The sequence below is a fragment of the Scleropages formosus genome, chromosome 23, assembly GCF_900964775.1.
Source record: "Scleropages formosus chromosome 23, fSclFor1.1, whole genome shotgun sequence".
Lineage (NCBI taxonomy): Eukaryota > Metazoa > Chordata > Actinopteri > Osteoglossiformes > Osteoglossidae > Scleropages > Scleropages formosus.
Genome location: NC_041828.1, coordinates 21936447 through 21955153, shown reverse-complemented (window position 1 = coordinate 21955153; position 18707 = coordinate 21936447). Strand labels below are relative to the sequence as shown.

General features: G+C 44.1%; 2 protein-coding genes across 5 annotated transcripts; one reads left to right on the top strand and one right to left on the bottom strand.

The window, feature by feature from the left end:
• Positions 1-4215: 4215 nt before the first annotated feature.
• fam210aa (family with sequence similarity 210 member Aa) lies at positions 4216-7260 on the bottom strand. Of its 3 annotated transcripts, none has more exons than XM_018741453.1 (5): positions 7011-7260; positions 6601-6642; positions 5872-6273; positions 5221-5332; positions 4216-4933 (listed from the first exon to the last, which is right to left on the bottom strand). In XM_018741453.1, exons 3-5 carry the CDS (start codon positions 6216-6218, stop codon positions 4700-4702), a joined length of 693 nt encoding a protein of 230 aa, XP_018596969.1. In that variant the 5' UTR covers positions 6219-6273; positions 6601-6642; positions 7011-7260; the 3' UTR covers positions 4216-4699. The 3 variants fall into 3 exon arrangements, with proteins under 3 accessions (XP_018596969.1, XP_018596966.1, XP_018596967.1); XM_018741450.1 differs by having other exon boundaries at positions 5794-6273; positions 7011-7257; XM_018741451.1 differs by lacking the exon at positions 6601-6642 and having other exon boundaries at positions 5794-6273; positions 7011-7257.
• A 2404-nt stretch (positions 7261-9664) lies between these two features.
• On the top strand, positions 9665-17004 carry rnmt (RNA (guanine-7-) methyltransferase). 2 transcript variants are annotated; one of them, XM_018741448.1, is made up of 11 exons: positions 9665-9729; positions 12157-12308; positions 12411-12546; positions 12791-12913; positions 13206-13321; positions 13604-13785; positions 13894-14058; positions 14291-14408; positions 15239-15340; positions 15820-15853; positions 16177-17004. In XM_018741448.1, exons 1-11 carry the CDS (start codon positions 9714-9716, stop codon positions 16212-16214), a joined length of 1182 nt encoding a protein of 393 aa, XP_018596964.1. In that variant the 5' UTR covers positions 9665-9713; the 3' UTR covers positions 16215-17004. The 2 variants fall into 2 exon arrangements, with proteins under 2 accessions (XP_018596964.1, XP_018596963.1); XM_018741447.1 differs by having other exon boundaries at positions 9676-9735.
• Positions 17005-18707: the final 1703 nt, after the last annotated feature.

The following is an 18707-nucleotide window of genomic DNA, read 5'->3' as shown; positions in this document are numbered from 1 at the left end:
GGTCATTTGTCCCCCTCTTTCACGTGATAAAGCAGTTAGTGGCAATGTAGGAGACCCCAATGAGACATGTACAGTCTTCCTCTAACCTAATCAGTGTTCATAATACAATAATTCACAATTACAAGCACATGTACTGTAATTTGGATTCTACAATCTCCATAAGGAGCTATTGACACAGGCTTACAGGAAATACAAGAGCAGAAATACAAGTCTTGGTGACAGCAAACAGCACACATTCTGAGCAGCCCCATAAACATGGCCCGTTTCTACACATCGCTGTCAAGTAGCCGTATGCATGCTTGCACATGTCTTTCAGAAATCTTGTAACCTTTTGAATCATTGCATAAAATAATCTATTACAATAATGTACCCCAAAAAATTTTACGGAAAATGGTGAATAAGCTGAAAAGTCAAAAGGCAAAAGAATGTGATAAAAATGCATAGAAGTATTTTGAAAGGCAATCATTGCGAATGTTTTTATGTGATCTCATTTAGAATTTTTTTTTCAAATAAAACTTAAGCAAGTTTTAATGTGGATGTTAAGCCTGTATTTAAAGGTGTCCAGAGCAGTGTCTGATATTCTGTATTTGGTACACTAGCTTCGTAAGTTAGAGATGCTAGAGTTAGGAATGTTCAAAAGTAGAAACATTTTTCCAGGCTGTTCATTTTAACTGTATTTTCTTTGCTTTTCCATTTTTTAAAACATGTTTGTTACAGAAGAAAAATCCGCATTTCTGCCTCCTGTCAATGTATGGCAGCAAAACAGAATGAGAGAGAACAGCATTTTAGTTAATGTCTCAGCCTTTATTAGGCTGTTCCTGCCTATTTAGTATTTTCAGAAGAGATATTTTTCTGACCTTTTCTTAATGATTGGTCAACCCCAAGTAGGACCTCCTGCATTTTTGATCTTGGGCATTGGACAGGAATATATAGCCATAGCGTATCCATTTAGGGTTGGACCTCGGTCCACGTAACACAAACTTGGGATAAATATATTTACACATTTGATATGTCTTGCCATGAGCCTGATCCATCTCAAAGAGTTCACAATGTCCTTGAGGTGTACCAATGCAGCTGCCATTCATTATTTTTCAATGATATTATCTGGGTAGGCAGCAGCACAGGCAGTCGAGGTGTCACCCTGAGGGCTCAGAACTTTGTCCATCAACCCCACTGCATGGGGGTTAGGGTTTAGTGAACTGGTGACTCTGTGAGTGAAGCCAGTGTGTCTTCCAAAGCTCATTGCTCAGTATGCTGGGTTGCCTTGAACACTTCTATCACTGCAATAACTACTAAAACTGCTGCAACTCCCCTATGACAGTTCTCTGTCCTGCTCCTGGGTTTCAGCATCTAGCTGTCTTAGGCTGCAGGACTGAAGACAGCTTCAAGTAAGAAAACTGGTGAGGGCAGGAAGCGGTACAAGTAATGTCCAATCAGTGACACTGACATGAATGTGTGTTATTGTGCATCCAAAGTTCCAGGACAGCTGGTAGTATAGTGGTTAGAGCTGCTGTCTCAGGGACTTGGACGGTACAAAGGTGCAGGGATGATCAATCAGTTAAGGCTTCTGCTGTGGGCATAAACCTCTCCTGCTGCCAAAGACAATCTAAATAGTTTAGAAATGTGGACACTGGGTACAGGTGTTCTTTGATCATTTTTTACTGAATTGCCCACAATTTCTGTTCCCCTAGACTGGTAGTTTATGGACTGTACTGTACATTGCACGTAGGCAACAAATTATTTCAACACCTAGCAAGGACTTACTACATTTACATTTATTCATTTAGCAGACGCTTTTCTCCAAGGCGACCTACTTCTCAGAGAAAATACAATTTATGCATTACATTTCTAACAACCCGCATTATTGGTACTTAAGTGGGAAGATGTTTTGTGTAAATAGTTGCATTGTGGGTAACTTGTATATAGTGTGTGTAACCACTGGGGACACTTTGGGGAAAAATGATGGGGTGACCGTGTCTACAGGTGTATTGGAGAGAGCCTGGGGGTGTTGAGAAGGCTGGCTGAATGTTAGTGCTGTAAGTGGTAAGGAACAAACAAGGTTTGCTTGAGACTTTCATGTCTACAGCTATGTCTCTTTCTCTCAATGTAATGCATAAATTGTATTTTTGCTGAGATGTATGTCACTTTGGACAAAAGCGCCTGCTAAATGAATAAATGTAAATGGCTGCAGGCGTGGGTCCTGGAGGAAATGGGGTCCGCGGACGGAGAGTATTATTTCCCGGGTGCTGGTGTTTGAATAAATTGTTTGTAATGAACCCTGCCTCCGCGTCCTCCTTCGTCCTATCCAAACACACGGGGCTGTGTGCCACACAGTGAGCAAGAGACAGAACTGCAGATGTGATTCTTAAGTAAACCTAGCAGCATTAAGTAAATGGAGGACAGGTGGTAGTGTACTGGTTAGTGCTACTGCCTTTGGATCCAAAGGTTGCAGGTTTGATCCTCACCCCTTGCTGTAGTACCCTTGAGCAACATCTTATCCTAAATTGCTCCAGTAAAAATTTCCCAGTGGGATAAATGATTGTAAGTTGCTTTGGAGAAAAGCATCAGCTAACTGAGTAAATGTAATGTAAACCTAGTTTTATTACCAGGAACCTAGGTCACAATGGATGGAGGCCAGAGCAAGGGCTTTGGGTTTTTGTGCTTCTCCACCCCACACGAGGCTACCAAGGCCCTGATGGAGATCACACTTTGGTACCAACTGGCATTTTTCTTCCTACCCCCACTTTTCCTCTCTGACGCCATATTCGTTACATGAATTTGCATATCACGATGGACCACAAGAATCATAGCAATACTCATAAAAACATACCTTTCACTTCATAGCAAAACTGGCTGTGTCCAGAAGATTGCAGTCCATTCCATGCAGGAAGTCTGAATGGTGGAATGCAGCCCCCTGTAGTAGTGCCCCAGCCGTGCCAACAGTGCTGTGTCTCCACCTGGTGCGTGTGTTCCAGGCAGATGAGCCTGCTGCACTGTTGCACTTCCAGCAGGCCACAGAGACTGTGCAAAACATACTGACCTGTTCTGCTGGAGGCCCAAGTATCTGAGTGAAGGTAATGCTTGTGTGTATATGCTATTGATATAACTCCTTCACTCAAGGGTGTAGCTGAATGACCCATATGATTTATTGTCACAATATTTGCATCACTAATGTGTAACTCAGGAATGGCACAACTTGCCTCAGCAAGTGGGTGGGTATGTACTGTTTTTTGAAAAATAAGTAAAGGAAGCATAACTGGTTCAGCCATGTGGAGAGAGGGAGAGCTGAGGGTTAGGATTAGCACATTTTGAAGAAAAGCAACTTGCACTGTGTGGTTAAATTGTCTAATCCATTCCATTTATTTTGTTTAGAGCAACACAGGCTTCTACACTTAGCCCATTTACTCTACTGAGTGTTCATTAGAAGGTGATTTGAAGGCCTTTTTCCTTGTGAATACTGAAGCAGCCTCTGCATGCTTTAGAGCAGCTAATTTCAGCATCACAAGTACTTGGACAAAGTGATTTACTTGAAAGAGCCTGTCAAGAAGCACAACTCAGGTGTGGAGTTAACGGGCTCCAGGTCACCTTCCAGGATGTCTCCTTCTCTGCAATTCTGTGGAGGTGTCATGAATTCAGTTTTTGCCTAGGGCAACAAGTATCACGATTTTGCTTACCCTGCCCAGCTCAAATGTTGTTATAAGGGAAAGATTCAGCCGTTTGACAACCTGGAGTTTGCAAGGGCTCTTTTTGGCAACTTTGGAACATTGAGAGATGTTCATAAGTATTTGACCTAAATTCTTTGCATTCTTCCCTTTCTTGTTATGGATATAGTGCCTTACAGCATATTTAGGTTATTGTCATTTTTAGTTTAATTCATGGTGGGTTCTGGTAGATGCTGCAGTTGAAATGATAGGGAGAAGAATGTTGGAGCAGTCTCCACTTGAATGTGTAAATCGCAGTCACTGACAGCTTCCTGCAAGATGGCACTGCTGAGGGTCCTGTTTATAGTTCTAGTGGCTTTCCTTGGGTTTGACATGGCTCTCTCATTTCTTTTCTGCTTCTTACTTCACTGGGTCACTGGTTAATATAACAGACCCAGGCTGCTGCAGTGTGGACAGCTGGTAGTGTAGTGCTCAGAGCTGCTGCCTTTGGACCCAAAGTTGCTGATTTGATTCCCACCTCCAGCCGTAGTACCCTTGGGCAAGGTACTTACCCTAAATTGCTCCAGTAAAATCACCAAGCTGTATAAATGGGTAAATAATTCTAAGTAATACAATGGTTTCACCACAAGTGAAGTCTAGTGGAAGCATAATATGTGAAGGTCAGAGTTTTGTGCAAAGTGCCGCATGAGACAGAGTGACTCTCGGTGACAGTGAAGCTCTCTGATGTCATTGCACTGTAACTACAGTATTGTCCAGTCTCCCCCACAGAGGCCACACATCTGTGGACAGTTTTAAAACATAAGTAAGATGCAGTCAAGACTTCCTTCAATTCATCTTCACTGTGACAGTTACACCTCTATAGTTCAGTTCAACTTCAGTCAAGCGACAGGACTACAACACAAAGATCACCTGACTGATGCATCACTACTTTAGTTACGGGACAGCTGGACAGCAAGTGGTGCTTCTATCGGGACCATAAAAGTGTTGAAAGAGAGCAGCTGAAGCTTTGAGCACTCCAACTCTGGCACCTTGCACTTCTACTCCGTCTTCTTCCGGAAGGACACTTTGTCTTTGGTCTCCTGCAACTTCTCGGACAGCTTGTCCTTCGTCTCGCCCATCTTTTCAGAGAGCCGCTCCCTCGTCTCCTCCATCTTGTCCTGAAGGTACTCTTTGACAGGTGGTGGAGTGGACATGTAGCCGTGCCTGCGGAGGTACTTCACAGACAGCGATGTCCCAGCCAGCGTCACGGTATACCTGGCTGGAGTGGCCATCTGTGTAGAGCAAAACAAAAAAAAAAAAAATTAAATGCAGTCATGATTTTACAATAAATTCCCTTCTACAAAAGCACGTGCTGAGTCACAGCTAGTAATGTCTCTCTTGCACATGGAAAAGAAGCAAATGTTCAGTGGTGTCGGTGATCAGCCTGAGGAAATGTGACGAGGCAGTCACACTGTGGACAGTAGAGTGACCCCTCTCTTTCACCCAGACCAGTCTTTCAAGTTATTCTTCTGTCTTTCTTGAATAATAATTAAGGCTTCCTAACATTTCGCACACCCACCTTAAACATTGCATAAGCAGTAATCGCATAGCCACTCTGGGACTTTTCCATAAGGCTCACAAGTTTCTCTGGGAAGCCAACGTACTCTAGAAACGGGACAACATTCACCCCCCTGGAGACACACAAAAGGAAGGTGGAAAAAAGAATGGAGATTATTTTTTTTTTTGGGATTACATTTCAAAACACATCTTTTGTCTTTGTGCTCCTCTTTGCCACTTAGTAATGATACCATTATACAGCAAAGCATGTCATCTCACCATTTCTCCAGCCTTCATAAGTCTTTTTAAGAAAAAGATTTCTACAGAGCTGTGGCAAGCAACATGTTTATTTTAGAACACTGCTTGTGTTTCCCTTTACATTCAAGTACCAAGGGCTCAAGGATCACTACAGAAACACCAATTATCTACTTACCAGTTAATTATACTAAAGGTTGTTTCCTACACATTGACCTGCACTTGAACCTGTGAGGTGTTCTGGCTGGAGCTTTAAATGACTTCCTTAAAAAGGCGCACATGACATGCAACTCTAACCGCTTCTCTACTTCACACATGAATGTAGTAAAGGTCCTCTTACTTCATGGCAGTGTAGTAAAATGCACCAAACCATATAGTTGATGTTAACAGGTGCACAGGTATCATCACTTTGCCATACTGCTTAAAAGTCTTCTTGAACCGCTGGGTGAGGCCTATGGACTTGTCCTGGAGGGGGTCCCCGTTTGTGGAATTGGCTGGACTTGCCCCAGGGCTCGCACCCTGTGCTCCATGGTCCTGCCCAGGGTTACCAGCTGTCTGTTGCTCCTCGTCTATGCCACGTTTGCTCCGTTTTGCTGTCTTGGTTGCTGCGGATGTCCTCAGCCAACGTGGGCTGGGAGTCCAGCTGCATGTGCCTGACAGCTTGGAGGGCTTGGGGGCCACGTAGCTGAGGGTTGTGACTGAGAGAGCACACCGCAGGGCCACAGCTGCCTGCTGAGGGGCTCCATGGAAGAGGATCCTCTGCATTTTGTTCCCAGTATTGCTTTAGGCCCGAGTTCCTATGGTAACAGCAGCGCCATTGCTGAGAGAGTACACAAAGAAAGAAACAAATGTACTGATTCAAAAGGCAATTCCTGAATTTCTGATGCACAGACTGACTGTGTGGCTTAAGGAAAGTCCACATGGCCTCAGGCTGAGCTGCTTTAAAATTAGAGGTGTGATGTCACAGTGCCCTGGACTCATTTTCTTCCCTTTTACTGCTCTCTTGATACCTTTGTGTCTTTGCAATGAAGCTATTAAGGTTTTAAAAGCACGTCAAGCACAGCACATGCATTTTACAGGAAAAGTCTAAAAAGGCACATATAATTACACAACAAATCTTATGCATCCAATGAGAAAGCAATACTACCTTATTGAAAAGAACCAATCAATGACATCAAAAGTCCAGCAGCTAAAATGAAAACAAGTTTTGAATTAGAGAGTGAGTAAAAAGGATATGAAAGGAGCAACATGTGATCATGTGTGTAGCGCAGGGGCCATGCCTTAAACAGACACACAAACACATTTGTAAAGATATTTTACTGTTTATACAAGGAAGGCTGTTGTCTAGCTTTCTCATATGATATGTCTGTATTGAAGAGAGAAGACATGTAAAGATGAGCTGGAAGATAGGTAGAGCAATCGAACACAAGCACGCACGACTACTCGGAATACTCTGAGTGAGTAAAGATCGTGTGCGAATTGTCAGTCCTACAGCACTCCCACTCCAACCGAACAGCCGCACATACGAATTAAGGTACATTTCATTGTAACACTTACATAAAAGAGGCTCCAGCATGGTTTTGTTATGGCCACAAAACCTTCCTCTCTCCTCTGTCATTCAGTAAATACGTGCTGCACTGACATGTTCACCGACGCTGGCGCACCCCGCGGAGCATCACGGGAATTGTAGTGCGAACGTCGCTTCAACAATTGTCACTTTGATCGTTTTTGGCTTTGAAGTTCAGCTTCAACGACGTACGGCGAACCCTCGAAACCTTTGATACACGTAGATAGGCCATGACGTCACGATGGAAGACTCCGTTAGGCCGTCATATTAGAAAAATGCGGTACGCCCTGTGCTGCCGGGTAGCTCCGGTTCCCCGCGACCCCGTATGGGGCAAGCGGTTCAGGAAATGTATGTATGTATGTATGGTTGTGAAGAGGCACACAATGCTATGCGTTTAACTGTACCTAAATACAGCAAGAAAGGCCTGTCATTTCATAAGTACTTCAGTTTCTTCTGGTGTAAAAAAGTCTTAGGCAATTTACGTAGTGAGTAAATACAAGAACCCAAGTGCAAGTCCAGGCATTATGTCACGAATTTGTGCAGCGTCTACTGTGTATTAAATCTAGATCAGCAAACAAATGTTAAATATTTAAGTAATCTGATCTTCAGGAAGGAAAAATGTGTGGTAGAGCTTCGTAACTGAGTTTGACTAAGTAATCACTATTGATCACTTGTCAGAGCCCTACTGAGAGTTTATTTTAATATTAGGATACATCAGCTTGTGAAAGGGGACACATTGACATAATTACAAAGACTGTGAAGTTTAAAACACAATAATGTGATGAGGCAAAGAAAGATTTGTACAAACAAACAGTAAAATGTTAGGAAAATAGTTCAGTTTATTTCTCATATATACTGTATATGTACGATAGAAATGTGAAATAAAATGATAGGAAATCAAAAATGGAACACTAACTTTGTATATTTCATCTATATGTATTTCCAGAAAGTTGAGTTAAAGTAAATTTTTTTACAGTTTCATTGTAGGCTCTATAGTTTTTCAACAAGTCTGATAGATTTTACCACAGAATTTTGTATTGTATATTTCATCAATAGGCACTTTAATAACTGATATTACTAGTATCATTATACAGTATACTTTTTATACTAGATATCGTCCATTTCTTTATTGACCTTAAATATCCTCCACGCAGTTTAATTCAATTCAAAATTTATTGACCAAAAAAATTACATGTGGAAAAACAACAGAATTATAAACACTGAGCAGCAAACTTTAAGTCTCTTTGGCAGCCAAATACCATCTGGTTTATATGGCTACAATAATAGAATGGTGAGATAGTATGTTACATTTAGATTTATTCACTTATCTGGCACTTTTCTCCAAAGTGACGTACATCTCAGTGAAAATGCAATTTGTGCATTACCTTAGGAAAAAGAGACATAGCTGCAGACATGTGATTCTTAAGTAAACCTGGTTTGTTTCTTTCCACTTGATGCACCGATGATGATGTTCATTGCTTGAGTAGGTGCATAAAGTACACAGACACACAACCGATTGTGACTGTCTGTCTGCACAGATACACGACAAGAATGTATGTCGGGAAAAGCGGCAGCAACAATAGACTTATCCGAAACACCACGAACTGCAGCGACGGACCTCCAGTGCAAAATATAATGCACAATTCAACTAATTTTATGTAAATTAGTCCAGGTCCAAACCCTAGGACAATCTCTGTTGTTTATTAAGAGAAACCATGAATGTAGGATGATGAAATTACTCTGTTAATTATGCAGAGGATGCTCTTCATGTGGGAAACCAGGTTGTTTGATATCTACATTTATTTAGCAGGCACCAAAGCAACTTCCAGTGAACTCTACAATAGTGTTATCAGCCCACACACCTTATTCACAAAGGTGACTTACACTGGTAGGTACACTACTTACAATGGGTCACTCATCCATACATCAGTGAAACACACTCGCTCTCTGTCACTCACACACTATGGGGGAAGCTCAACAGCATGTCTTTTTGATTGTAGCAAGAAACTGGAGCACCCAGAGGAAACCCATGCAGACATGGGGAGCATGTGCAAATTCCACAGAAAGTGAGTAGGGAATCGAACCCACATCCTCTTGCGCCACGCAGGTACTGTGTGACAGTAGCACTACTGGCTGTGCCACTATGCTGCCTGTAAGATGGCACCATGTGGAATCTTTCTACAGACTCCAGCACATCAGTTCATGTAAAATATAACTTAAACTTGTCAGAGAGAGAGAGGACTCAACATTCCAAAATATTTATTTCAGTAATGACAGTAGCCTATACCATAGCCTAATGCCTGTATACCAATATTGTATAATATGCACATCAGTGAACTTCCTGGCATTTAAGTTTTGTCTGATTGATATTAGGTGTCTAGTTTGATCAACTGGTAGAAAGTATATTTAACTTTAAAATAAGCTATATTTCATGGAAATCGGTTAAGAATTGCCCAAGATAGAAGACTTTTTTAGGAAAGAGATTGAGTGCAGCCAAAGCCTTGTGCTTTTCATTACAAGCGTGAATCATTTTTCCAATATGGCGGAGGACGTTGCCGTTGCGTATCTACGTTATTATTGTGTAGGGCCTATCTGTGCTATAGTCGAAAACGGAAGTTTGCAGCTCCGGAAGTAAGCTGTACATCGTGCCTTCCCAGCATGCTTTGCTACGTGTGTTCGCTGCTGTGAGCGTGATGGCGGAAAACCCGAGTGAGTGTGAGTCGGACGCTTTATGTTTGTTTAGCACAGCGGCCTCCTGCTAATCTTGTGTGGAGTGTGTTCTCTCTATTTTTCTTTTTGCCTGCAGAGACGCTAATAGTGGTGCGGTCCTCGGCTGCGCTGCTTTGTGTCAGCATCAGCATGTTGCTCCTCGGACGGTCGGCAGATGATCATGTCGAGTTTTTCTTTTTGCAGTTCAGTTGTTCGAGGAAAATGCCCCTCTTTCTTTATTGTGGTTCTTTACCCTCCTGACCCCACGCGTGTGTCCGCGGTGCTTTCCCTTGTCACGTGAAAATGACACGCGGGGGGGCGTTGTTTAGCCCGAATACAATTCAATTGCTGCTGGTTATTTTGTCCAAGCACGTCATCTAGTAGATTCACGAACGACGAGCTCTTTAGATTTCATGTTGAGTGTAGTGAACAAATCAGCAGTTATTCTTATGCCTTGTCTGCTCTGTACATTTATTTTACGTGTATTCACATGTGTTACTGAAGCACTTGAGTAAATGGCTTGCTCAAGGATACTACAGGTAGAGGTAGGGATTGAACCTGTAACCTTAGTTTGAGTCCAAGGCAGCAGTTGTAAGCACTACACCACCAGCTGTCCCCATAACCACAGTAGTTTGTTTGTCATAGGTACAATATCATGAAATTCTTATTGAATGCTTCTCCACAGACTCTGAACAAAAACAATAGATAATACTGCACAAAACAATAATAAGTAATGCTGATAACAATAAATAATGGTAACAATAATAATAAATAACAGTAGAAAGTCAGAGAACTTAAAATAGAGAATGCTTAAAGTGACAGTGTAATGTGCCAATGTGCTTGGAGGGAACAGTCTGACTCTAGTTGCAAAAGGTGGTGCCTTGCTGAGTGTTGTAAATTCTTACAGCAGTGGAGTAAAAGCTGTTCCTGTACCTAGCAGTGTGGGTTCGAATAGACCTGAGCTGCTTTCCAGATGGCAGAAAAGAGAAAAGTGCCCGTGTGGGGTGACTGTGATCTTTCATGATGTGCATTGTCTTCCTGAGGCAGCGTGTGGTGTAGGTGTCCTGGACTGCTGGTAGCTGTGTGCTGATGATTCTCTGAACTGTTTTGACCACCCTCTGTAGGGCTTTTTTGTCCTGTATGGAGCAGCTGCTACACCAGGATGTAATACACCCTGTGTGGACGGACTTCACAGCACGCCTGTAGAAAGTGGTGAGGACTGTGGTGGACATCCGGGCTTTCTTCAGATGCCTGAGGAAGTGGAGGCGTTGATGGGCCTTTTTGATGGTCGATGCTGTATGCTCAGTCCATGTGAGTTTGGCAGTGAGGGTGACCCCTAGGAATCTGAAGCTGTTGACCCTTTCTACAATGTCCCCTCCTATGTAGATGGGTGCATGCACCGTATCCTGTTTCCTGAAGTCAATCACCAGCTCCTTAGTTTTACTGACATTGGGAGACAGGTTGTTGCCCTGGCACCACTCTCCCAGGAGCCTCACCTTCTCTCTGTAGGCCGCCTCATCGTTGTTGGTGATCAGACCCAGAATGGTGGTATCGTCAGCAAACTTTATGATGGTGTTGGAGCTGTGATTGGCCACACAGTCATGTGTGAACAAGGAATACAGCACCGAGCTCAGGATGCTTCCCTGTAGAGTGCCAGTGTTGAGGGTCAGTGGGGAGGAAGTATTTCTGCCAATCTGCACCCACTGGGGTCTGTTGGTGAGGAAACCCAGGATCCGGTTGCAAAATGTGGCACTCAGTCCAGCCCTAATAGTTTGTGGATCAGCTTGGTCGGGATGACAGTGTTAAATGCCGAGCTATAGTCCACAAATAATAGCCTTGCATAGCAGTTTTTATTGTCCAGGTGAGACAGAGTGGTGTGAAGTGTGTGTGATATTGCGTCTTCAGTGGATCTGTTGTGGCGATAGGCAAACTGCAGTGGGTCCAAAGTGTCTGGGATGGTGTCCTTAATGTGTCCCAGCACCAGCCTCTCAAAGCACAGTAATAACAATAACAGCAGTGAAAGCTGAGTGGCACTCCCTCATGTACAGGTTGGTGTTTCTAATGGCTGAATGAATTCAAGTCCAGTGGCTCTGAGCTGTTTTTTGAATGTGGCTGAAAGCAGAGGCTGTTCTACAGACACACTGCAGTGTGACACTGGATTTTGTGTACCTGTCATCTCTTCTGTCACTTTCTCAGGTGCACAACTGCGCGCTCTCCCTGTGTCAGCTGACCATTTACGGTTTCTTGTAGGAAATAATAAGAGAAACGTGCCCAGGAAAAAATGCCCGGCACCATTCGCACAAGCTGTGCTGCAACGGCGATGCTTTCCTCCATATTGCCAGTTGGTGCTGTGTCTGCGAACGTGACACTTGGCATGAAATTTGGAATGAACAAAAATGCTGTCTGGTACAAATCTGCTCTCTCCAGGCCACAGGGGAGATGAGAGTGGCAGCGGAACACCATCCTGCAGCACAGAGAGAGACAGCTCCAGCACAAGGTTCACATCTGCTAGCAAGAGGAGCCATGACAGAGAGAAAGATGGTCGTGAGAAGGATGGAGAATCTGCCATCAAGAAGCTGGTGAGCGCTTTAATTGCAGTGTGCAGCGAGTCGGACAGGACTGGGCTCTCTTTGTACCTTCCGTGACTGAGCTGCTCTCTCTGCGAAACTGATATGTTTCAGCGCACTCAAGAAGGGCACAGCCAGAAAGTGGCCTCGCATTACAACACCCTTCAGGAGCACGGGCGGGAAGCTCGTGTCGAGAGCAGGATCTTCTACATGCGCAACTTCAACAACTGGCTCAAGAGTGTTCTTATCGGTGAGTCCAGGATCGCGCAGTACAGCAGAGCCATACACACACACACACACACACACAACTCCTCTTCTGTAAGGAGTCTCTGGTTGCAGCGCTGCAAATTCACACCGGTTTCCATATATTTGACTGGTTTGCTTTCCTGTCCTGTTGCTTGTTATAAACGTTGAGTATTGAATTCTGGGTCCAGCTGACATAATGAGCCGGCTGTGCCACCAGTGAGCTTCATCTCCTTCATGCCTTCCCTAAGGTGAGATCCTGGACAAGGTGAGGCAGAGTCGACAGGAACTGTGTGTCCTGGACCTGGGCTGCGGAAAGGGCGGGGACCTGCTCAAGTGGAGGAAGGGCAACATCCACCGGCTCGTGTGTGCAGGTAGCGGGGATGCAGGAATGGAGCATCATTCACTTCGCCGCCTCGCTCTTTGTAGCAGACTGGCCTGGCAATTAGTTTAAAAACGATGATGTGCTCAGGCATTGTGCCTGATTTCTTCCAAAAATGTCTGTGCCAAGGAAGGCCGGTGTCTTTGTGCCGTGCTTGTTTCTGATGAGCCCATTGCTGTAGAACACTACAGTGTGTTGTGCAGCGTTGCAGCCAGGTAGTACCTAAGCCTGTGCAGCAGAGCTTCCTGAGCAAGGGGCCATTCATCTGTGGGACTTGTCCATAGACATCGCTGGCGTGTCTGTGGAGCAGTGCCAGCAGCGTTACCACGAGATGAAGAGGAAGTGCCGGGGGAATGAGCGCATCTTTGCTGCCGAGTTCATCACTGCTGACTGCACTAAGGTAGAGTCCACCTGGCCTCTTCGGAACAGCAACAGTGTGGTTCGCTTTTATTTCATGCCTGAAGATGATAATGATTGAGAGAACCGAGTGGGGTTTCTATGGCACTGACTCAGTGGGGTTAAGAGTGCTACATTAATATTTTTATTGAACAGCGATGTGCTGTTTTCTGTCTCACAACTGGCCACACACAGAAGGAATGTCAGCAGGAAAGGTTACACAGTCGTGTCCCCTCCTGATGTATGGCCCTCGTGTCCCACTGCTGTCGTTCCTTTCTCACTTCAGGAGTTGCTGTCAGACAAACTGACTGATCCAGCGATGACCTTTGATGTGTGCAGCTGCCAGTTTGTGTACCACTACTCGTTTGAGTCATGGGAGCAGGCCGACACGATGTTGCGCAATGCCTGTGAGAAATTGCGGCCTGGTGGCTACTTCATCGGCACCACCCCGGACGCCTTTGAACTTGTGTGAGGAGGCCCCTGGGACCAGTGCAGCATGTTGGAGCCACTTTTGTGTGGCTTAAGGGGCTTACTTACATACAGTTTTTCACTGTTCTTCTCAATCCTTGCTTGCAGAAAACGTCTCGAAGCCTCCGAGTCCAATTCCTTTGGCAATGACGTGTATAGTGTGACGTTTCAAAAGAAGGGCAATTACTCACTCTTCGGCTGCAAGTACGACTTCAATCTCGAGGGCGTTGTCAATGTTCCGGAATTCCTTGTGTATTTCCCACTCTTGGAGCAGTAAGTTTGCTGCCATTTTTTCTCTTCAGTATCCATTGGTTACATGTACTTCTTCCTTGTGGAGGTATTTTCTTCTTGTGGCTGCCTTATTCAGAGCTCCCAAATGCTTCCAAATAATTGACACTTTTAAAGATTTGTCTATGCCAGAAGGTGGTGCACTCTTGTTGGAAGTACTGTGACTTTCAGGAGATGCTCTTCCTGTTTTACCTCATGTAAAACTGAACTTTTTTAGGATGGCAAAGAAGTACAACATGCACCTTGTATTTAAGAAGACTTTTGCAGAGTTTTTCAAGGAAAAGATTCAAAATGAGCGGCACAGGTTTCTCATGAAGAAGATGAGTGCCCTTGAGGTAAGTCGAACCTCAGGTCATTGTATTTGTGTGGGTGCTGGGCAGCTCAGTTGTCCCATAGAGTGATGGGATGTCAAAGGAGCCCCAGAGCTGGAAACCAACATTGAGATATGAAAAACACTGCTGGGGCTGGGCTCTAGCACTTAGGGGTGCTGCTGTTAAAGTGTGTGAGGCTATGGGATACTCACACAGACTTCCTCAGGAGATGCTACTGCTACTGGCATCTCGTGGGCACATTTGAGGGAGCGACCAGTCCGTGTGTGTACACTTGCAGTGGGGCTCGAGCCAACACTGTGTTGGTGCTTCAGCTGAGGAAGTGTTCAGCTCTTTATTTGCTGCTTTTGAAACTCCTCAGCTAGTGAGTTTCTGTCACTTCGTAACTGCTCTCATTTTCAGATGTGCAGACGCTACTGTGGAGTATTTCAGTTGAGCTGGGCTGTAGCCCGGGGATGATGATGATCACGTAGTATCTTGTGATACATTTTCCTAGGCACATTGTGTATTTCACAAGCTGTTGAACAGAATGAAGTAAATGAATGTGAATAATGGGTTCCTTGTGTAGCAGTGCAGTTTCTTCTTTTAAAACATCTGTATAAACTGCACTCTGGAACACTGAGCTCATGTTCTGTATGGAGATTTGCGTGTCTGCATCAATGTCTCTCTCCCTTTATGAAGTGGTCTTCTGTTTTCTCCCAGTTCTACTTCTCCTTGGAGAAAAGCATCCACTAAATGAATGTTAGTGTACATGTTATCTTTAAGAGGCTCCTTTGATTGTGCTGTTTTGTCTTCATCTTGAATGGATGAACTCCCTGTTTAATTAATTCTTTCAGCAATATCCTGCTGATGAAGGGAACAAGCTGACGTTCAGCAATCCTGGCGAATATGAACATGCAAAGGCATGGGCAGAAAATCCGGATGCCAAAGTCCCTCTGGTCAGTTTTATATCAGCAACATGACTACACTGCTTACAGGTTACCAACTTTTAACATCAAGGCACAGCCAGCCACTGCTGCAGTGTTGAGTAAAAAGAAACTAAAGCTTTTTGACCAAGACATTGTTTCCTGTTGCACCCAACAGCTGTGTTCTCTTTGGTACAACAAAATAATCCTGAAACTCACTAGACCATGTATTTCTCATTTTTACTAATCTTATCTGACACCACTTAGTGTGACCTGTGTGCTGCCCTAGGCTCTTTATACCGGGGTAATTTCTATTATATCATTTAGTACAAGTTGACAGTTGGAAGCAGTACCCCACCTGCTACCCTTGTGTTCCTTTTCTATGTGAAAGTAGGCAGGGGTTGTCCACCAGCCGTGTTGAGTAAAGTGCCCTACTTGTGGTGCATGTTGATGAACATATTTGCACTTGCTCGGGTGTTGGCTGATGAATCTCTCCCTTCTTGTCTAAACAGGGTACTCTGAGTAAGTCTGAATGGGAGGCAACATGTAAGTAAATCTTTGGTCTTGTGAATGTGCACTGCACAACCAGCAGGCGCAATTCACTCCACATCTTTTGGGTTCCATTAGTGTTGTTCTGCTCTCTTTGCTTGGCTGACTCAGTGAGGTCCTTTGATTTCTGTTAATTAAAGTAATTTGGGACCTTTGGTTATGCAAGACTGTCAAACTGAATAATTAAAATAGCTAGAATTGATGAGTCCCATCCAGCTGACCTCACTCTCACTCATGCTGTTCTGCAGTGTCAACTTAAGTTACAGGCAGTTGAGCTTTTTTGTGCTAATGTGTCTGTCTGTGTTGTTCTCCCCATACAGGCATATACCTGGTATTTGCATTTGAGAAAATGTCCTGAACAGCTGCTCTACTGGAGGATCATGTTTCTGTTATGTTTGATCAGGTGACTTGTAAAAATGCCACCAAGGGCCAGCTCACTTGGTGGCCTCTGATGTGTGGGGCTTCCACTGGAGGCACTCTTATGGTCACTCTGTTACGGTTGTCTGTATGCAGTGGACGATGAGGAGCTGTTTTGTGAATTTTTATTTCTTTTGTGGAATAGCTTTGTGATTAATAGTCCTTTGTGTCTATATGCTGCAGTGTCAGTGACTCTTTATTCCCGCGTTCTGTTTGCGTCTGGCTCCTGCGTGGTATGCTTCACAGAAGGTACCCAGATGTTTCCAATAAAATGTTGGGGGGGGGGAATATTTAAACTGTTTTTACACACATTGCTGGCCCTGACCTGTTTCTGCAGGTTTGGGTTTAGCTACTACATTCTTCTACATACATTCATACCAAAACTGACCAAGAGCACTTCTAATAGCACAGTGGCTTTGCAGAGTGAATGACACAGGCAGTGATCTTTTGAACATTATTTCTTTATATCATAAATACCACAATTTCCCCATCTAGGATGTATCCAGTCTCTCTCATTGTGCTTCCTGGAGAGTTTTTGCACCTGTGCTCCCCTGCACTGGACAAGTGGTCACTGATAATGAATGTGTCAATAGAACTTTCATTAACATTGAAAGACAGGCTAGTAATTATTTTTCATTATGATTATGCAAGGTTGATTATAAAGCAGTTGTTAATAATTATTGTAAAATATGTTCGTTATTGTCATCTGTAAAAATGTTTTATAATTAGTGTTCTGCCTGCAGATTTGTTTAGTTCATTTAAAAAAAAAAGGAAAAGAAATGTTCAGTGTGATTAATTAATTGCTTTGTTGAGCGGAACCTTTATTTCCATACGTTAATACGCGATTTGTGCAGGTGTGCTATTTCCATGATGCACTACTGTCAGGATAGGCATAGTGGAAGCGGCTGAGTTCTGTGTGTTTCTCCTATGCCCGTGGAAGCAATAACTGGAGAACAGTACAATGAAAAGTTATACCAGTGGTGGAAGCAAAGAAAAATACAGGAACGCAAGCATGCAGCCGTCCATCTTCCCCCAATTCTTCAGTCCATGCAGCATCAAGAGCGAGCTCTAAGCGCTCATCTTCTTCTAAATCATCTGTCAGGGAGGCTGCTGCCATGGCTAGAGCCTCAGCTGAAGCAGCACTTACCAAGGTGGTTTATGCTAAAAGACAGCTAGAAAAAAAAAGCAGAGAGCTAGGCTAGATCTAGAATTGGAAGCATTGGAGATTGAAAAGGAAGCATAAGCTGCGCAAGTAAACGCTGAAATCTTAGAAGCAGCTGCAGCTATGGAAAATGGTGATATGCAAAGTGTGAGAAGCACTGTCCCGCCACAAGTGATTCAGTAGCGCACAGAAAAATATGTGCGGCGCCGGTCACAGGTCAGTACTCAGACTCCTGCTTTATCGCATCAGGATGAAATCTGGCACGCTGCGAACAATGATACTCAGCAAACAACACCTGTAGTTGCAGAGGAGAAGCCTCCACTCAATCTCTTCAGACCCTCAGCAAATCAGCACGTATGTGCAGCTGAACGCATACTTACTTCAAGACCATCGGCTTATCCACACAGATAATATGATCAGCATCCTCCTTCTCATGCTAACACTCAACCATGTTAGACTTTGCCAAGTTCCTAGCACGCAGAGAATTAGTGACCACTGGTCTCTCCAAATTCGATGATGCCAGAGAACTTCAGAGCATGGCAGTCCTCATTCCTTAACGCGACACAGGGCTTGGGGCTCACATATAGTGAAGAGTTGGACCTCCTCGTGAAATGGCTGGGTAAAGAGTCATCTGAGCATGTGAAAAGGATCCGTGCTGTTCATGTTACTGACCCCAGAGCTGCCCTCCATCTGTCCTGGGAAAGACTTCAGGAATGCTATGCTACACCAAAAATAGTGGAAAATGCCCTATTTAAAAGATTGGATAGCTTCCCCCGTCTGTCGGCTAAGGACAACACAAAACTGAGAGAGCTCAGCGATCTTCTCATGGAGCTGCTCGCGGCTAAAAATGATGGCTATCTTCCTGGCCTGGCCTACCTCGATACCCCTTGTGGGATAAAGCCCATAGTGGAAAAGTTGCCTCTAGCCCTGCAGGACAAATGGCTCCTCACTGGCTCCCTATACAAGGAACAGCACAGAGTAACTTTTCCTTCTTTTTCATTTTTTGTTGACTTTTTCTATGACCAGGTTAAGGCCAGAAATGACCCAAGTTTCATCTTGTCAAGCAGCGGTCAGTCTTACAGCAAAGGTGAAAGAACTCAATCAAAGCACAGCAGATTCAAGACTGCTGTATCTGTGCAAAAGACAGACGTGTCTGCCACAGTTGACGCAGACTCCACAAGCGCTACAGAGACAGAGAAGAGACGACGATCTAGCCCGATACTGCCCTGTGCACAAGAAAACTCATCCTTTGGAAAAATGTAGGTTATTCAG

Excerpts from the sequence above, each read along its gene's own strand:
- rnmt (XM_018741447.1), top strand. The coding sequence starts at position 9,714 with ATGGCGGAAAACCCGAGTGAGT. Across the intron at positions 12,547-12,790 it reads GCTCAAGAGTGTTCTTATCG|GTGAGATCCTGGACAAGGTG; the intron begins GTGAGTCCAGGA and ends GCCTTCCCTAAG. Across the intron at positions 13,786-13,893 it reads CCGGACGCCTTTGAACTTGT|AAAACGTCTCGAAGCCTCCG; the intron begins GTGAGGAGGCCC and ends CCTTGCTTGCAG.
- fam210aa (XM_018741450.1), bottom strand. The coding sequence starts at position 6,218 with ATGCAGAGGATCCTCTTCCATGGAGCCCCTCAGCAGGCAGCTGTGGCC. Across the intron at positions 5,333-5,793 it reads TTTTACTACACTGCCATGAA|GGGGGTGAATGTTGTCCCGT; the intron begins GTAAGAGGACCT and ends GTGTGTCTCCAG. Across the intron at positions 4,934-5,220 it reads CTGCTTATGCAATGTTTAAG|ATGGCCACTCCAGCCAGGTA; the intron begins GTGGGTGTGCGA and ends TGCTCTACACAG.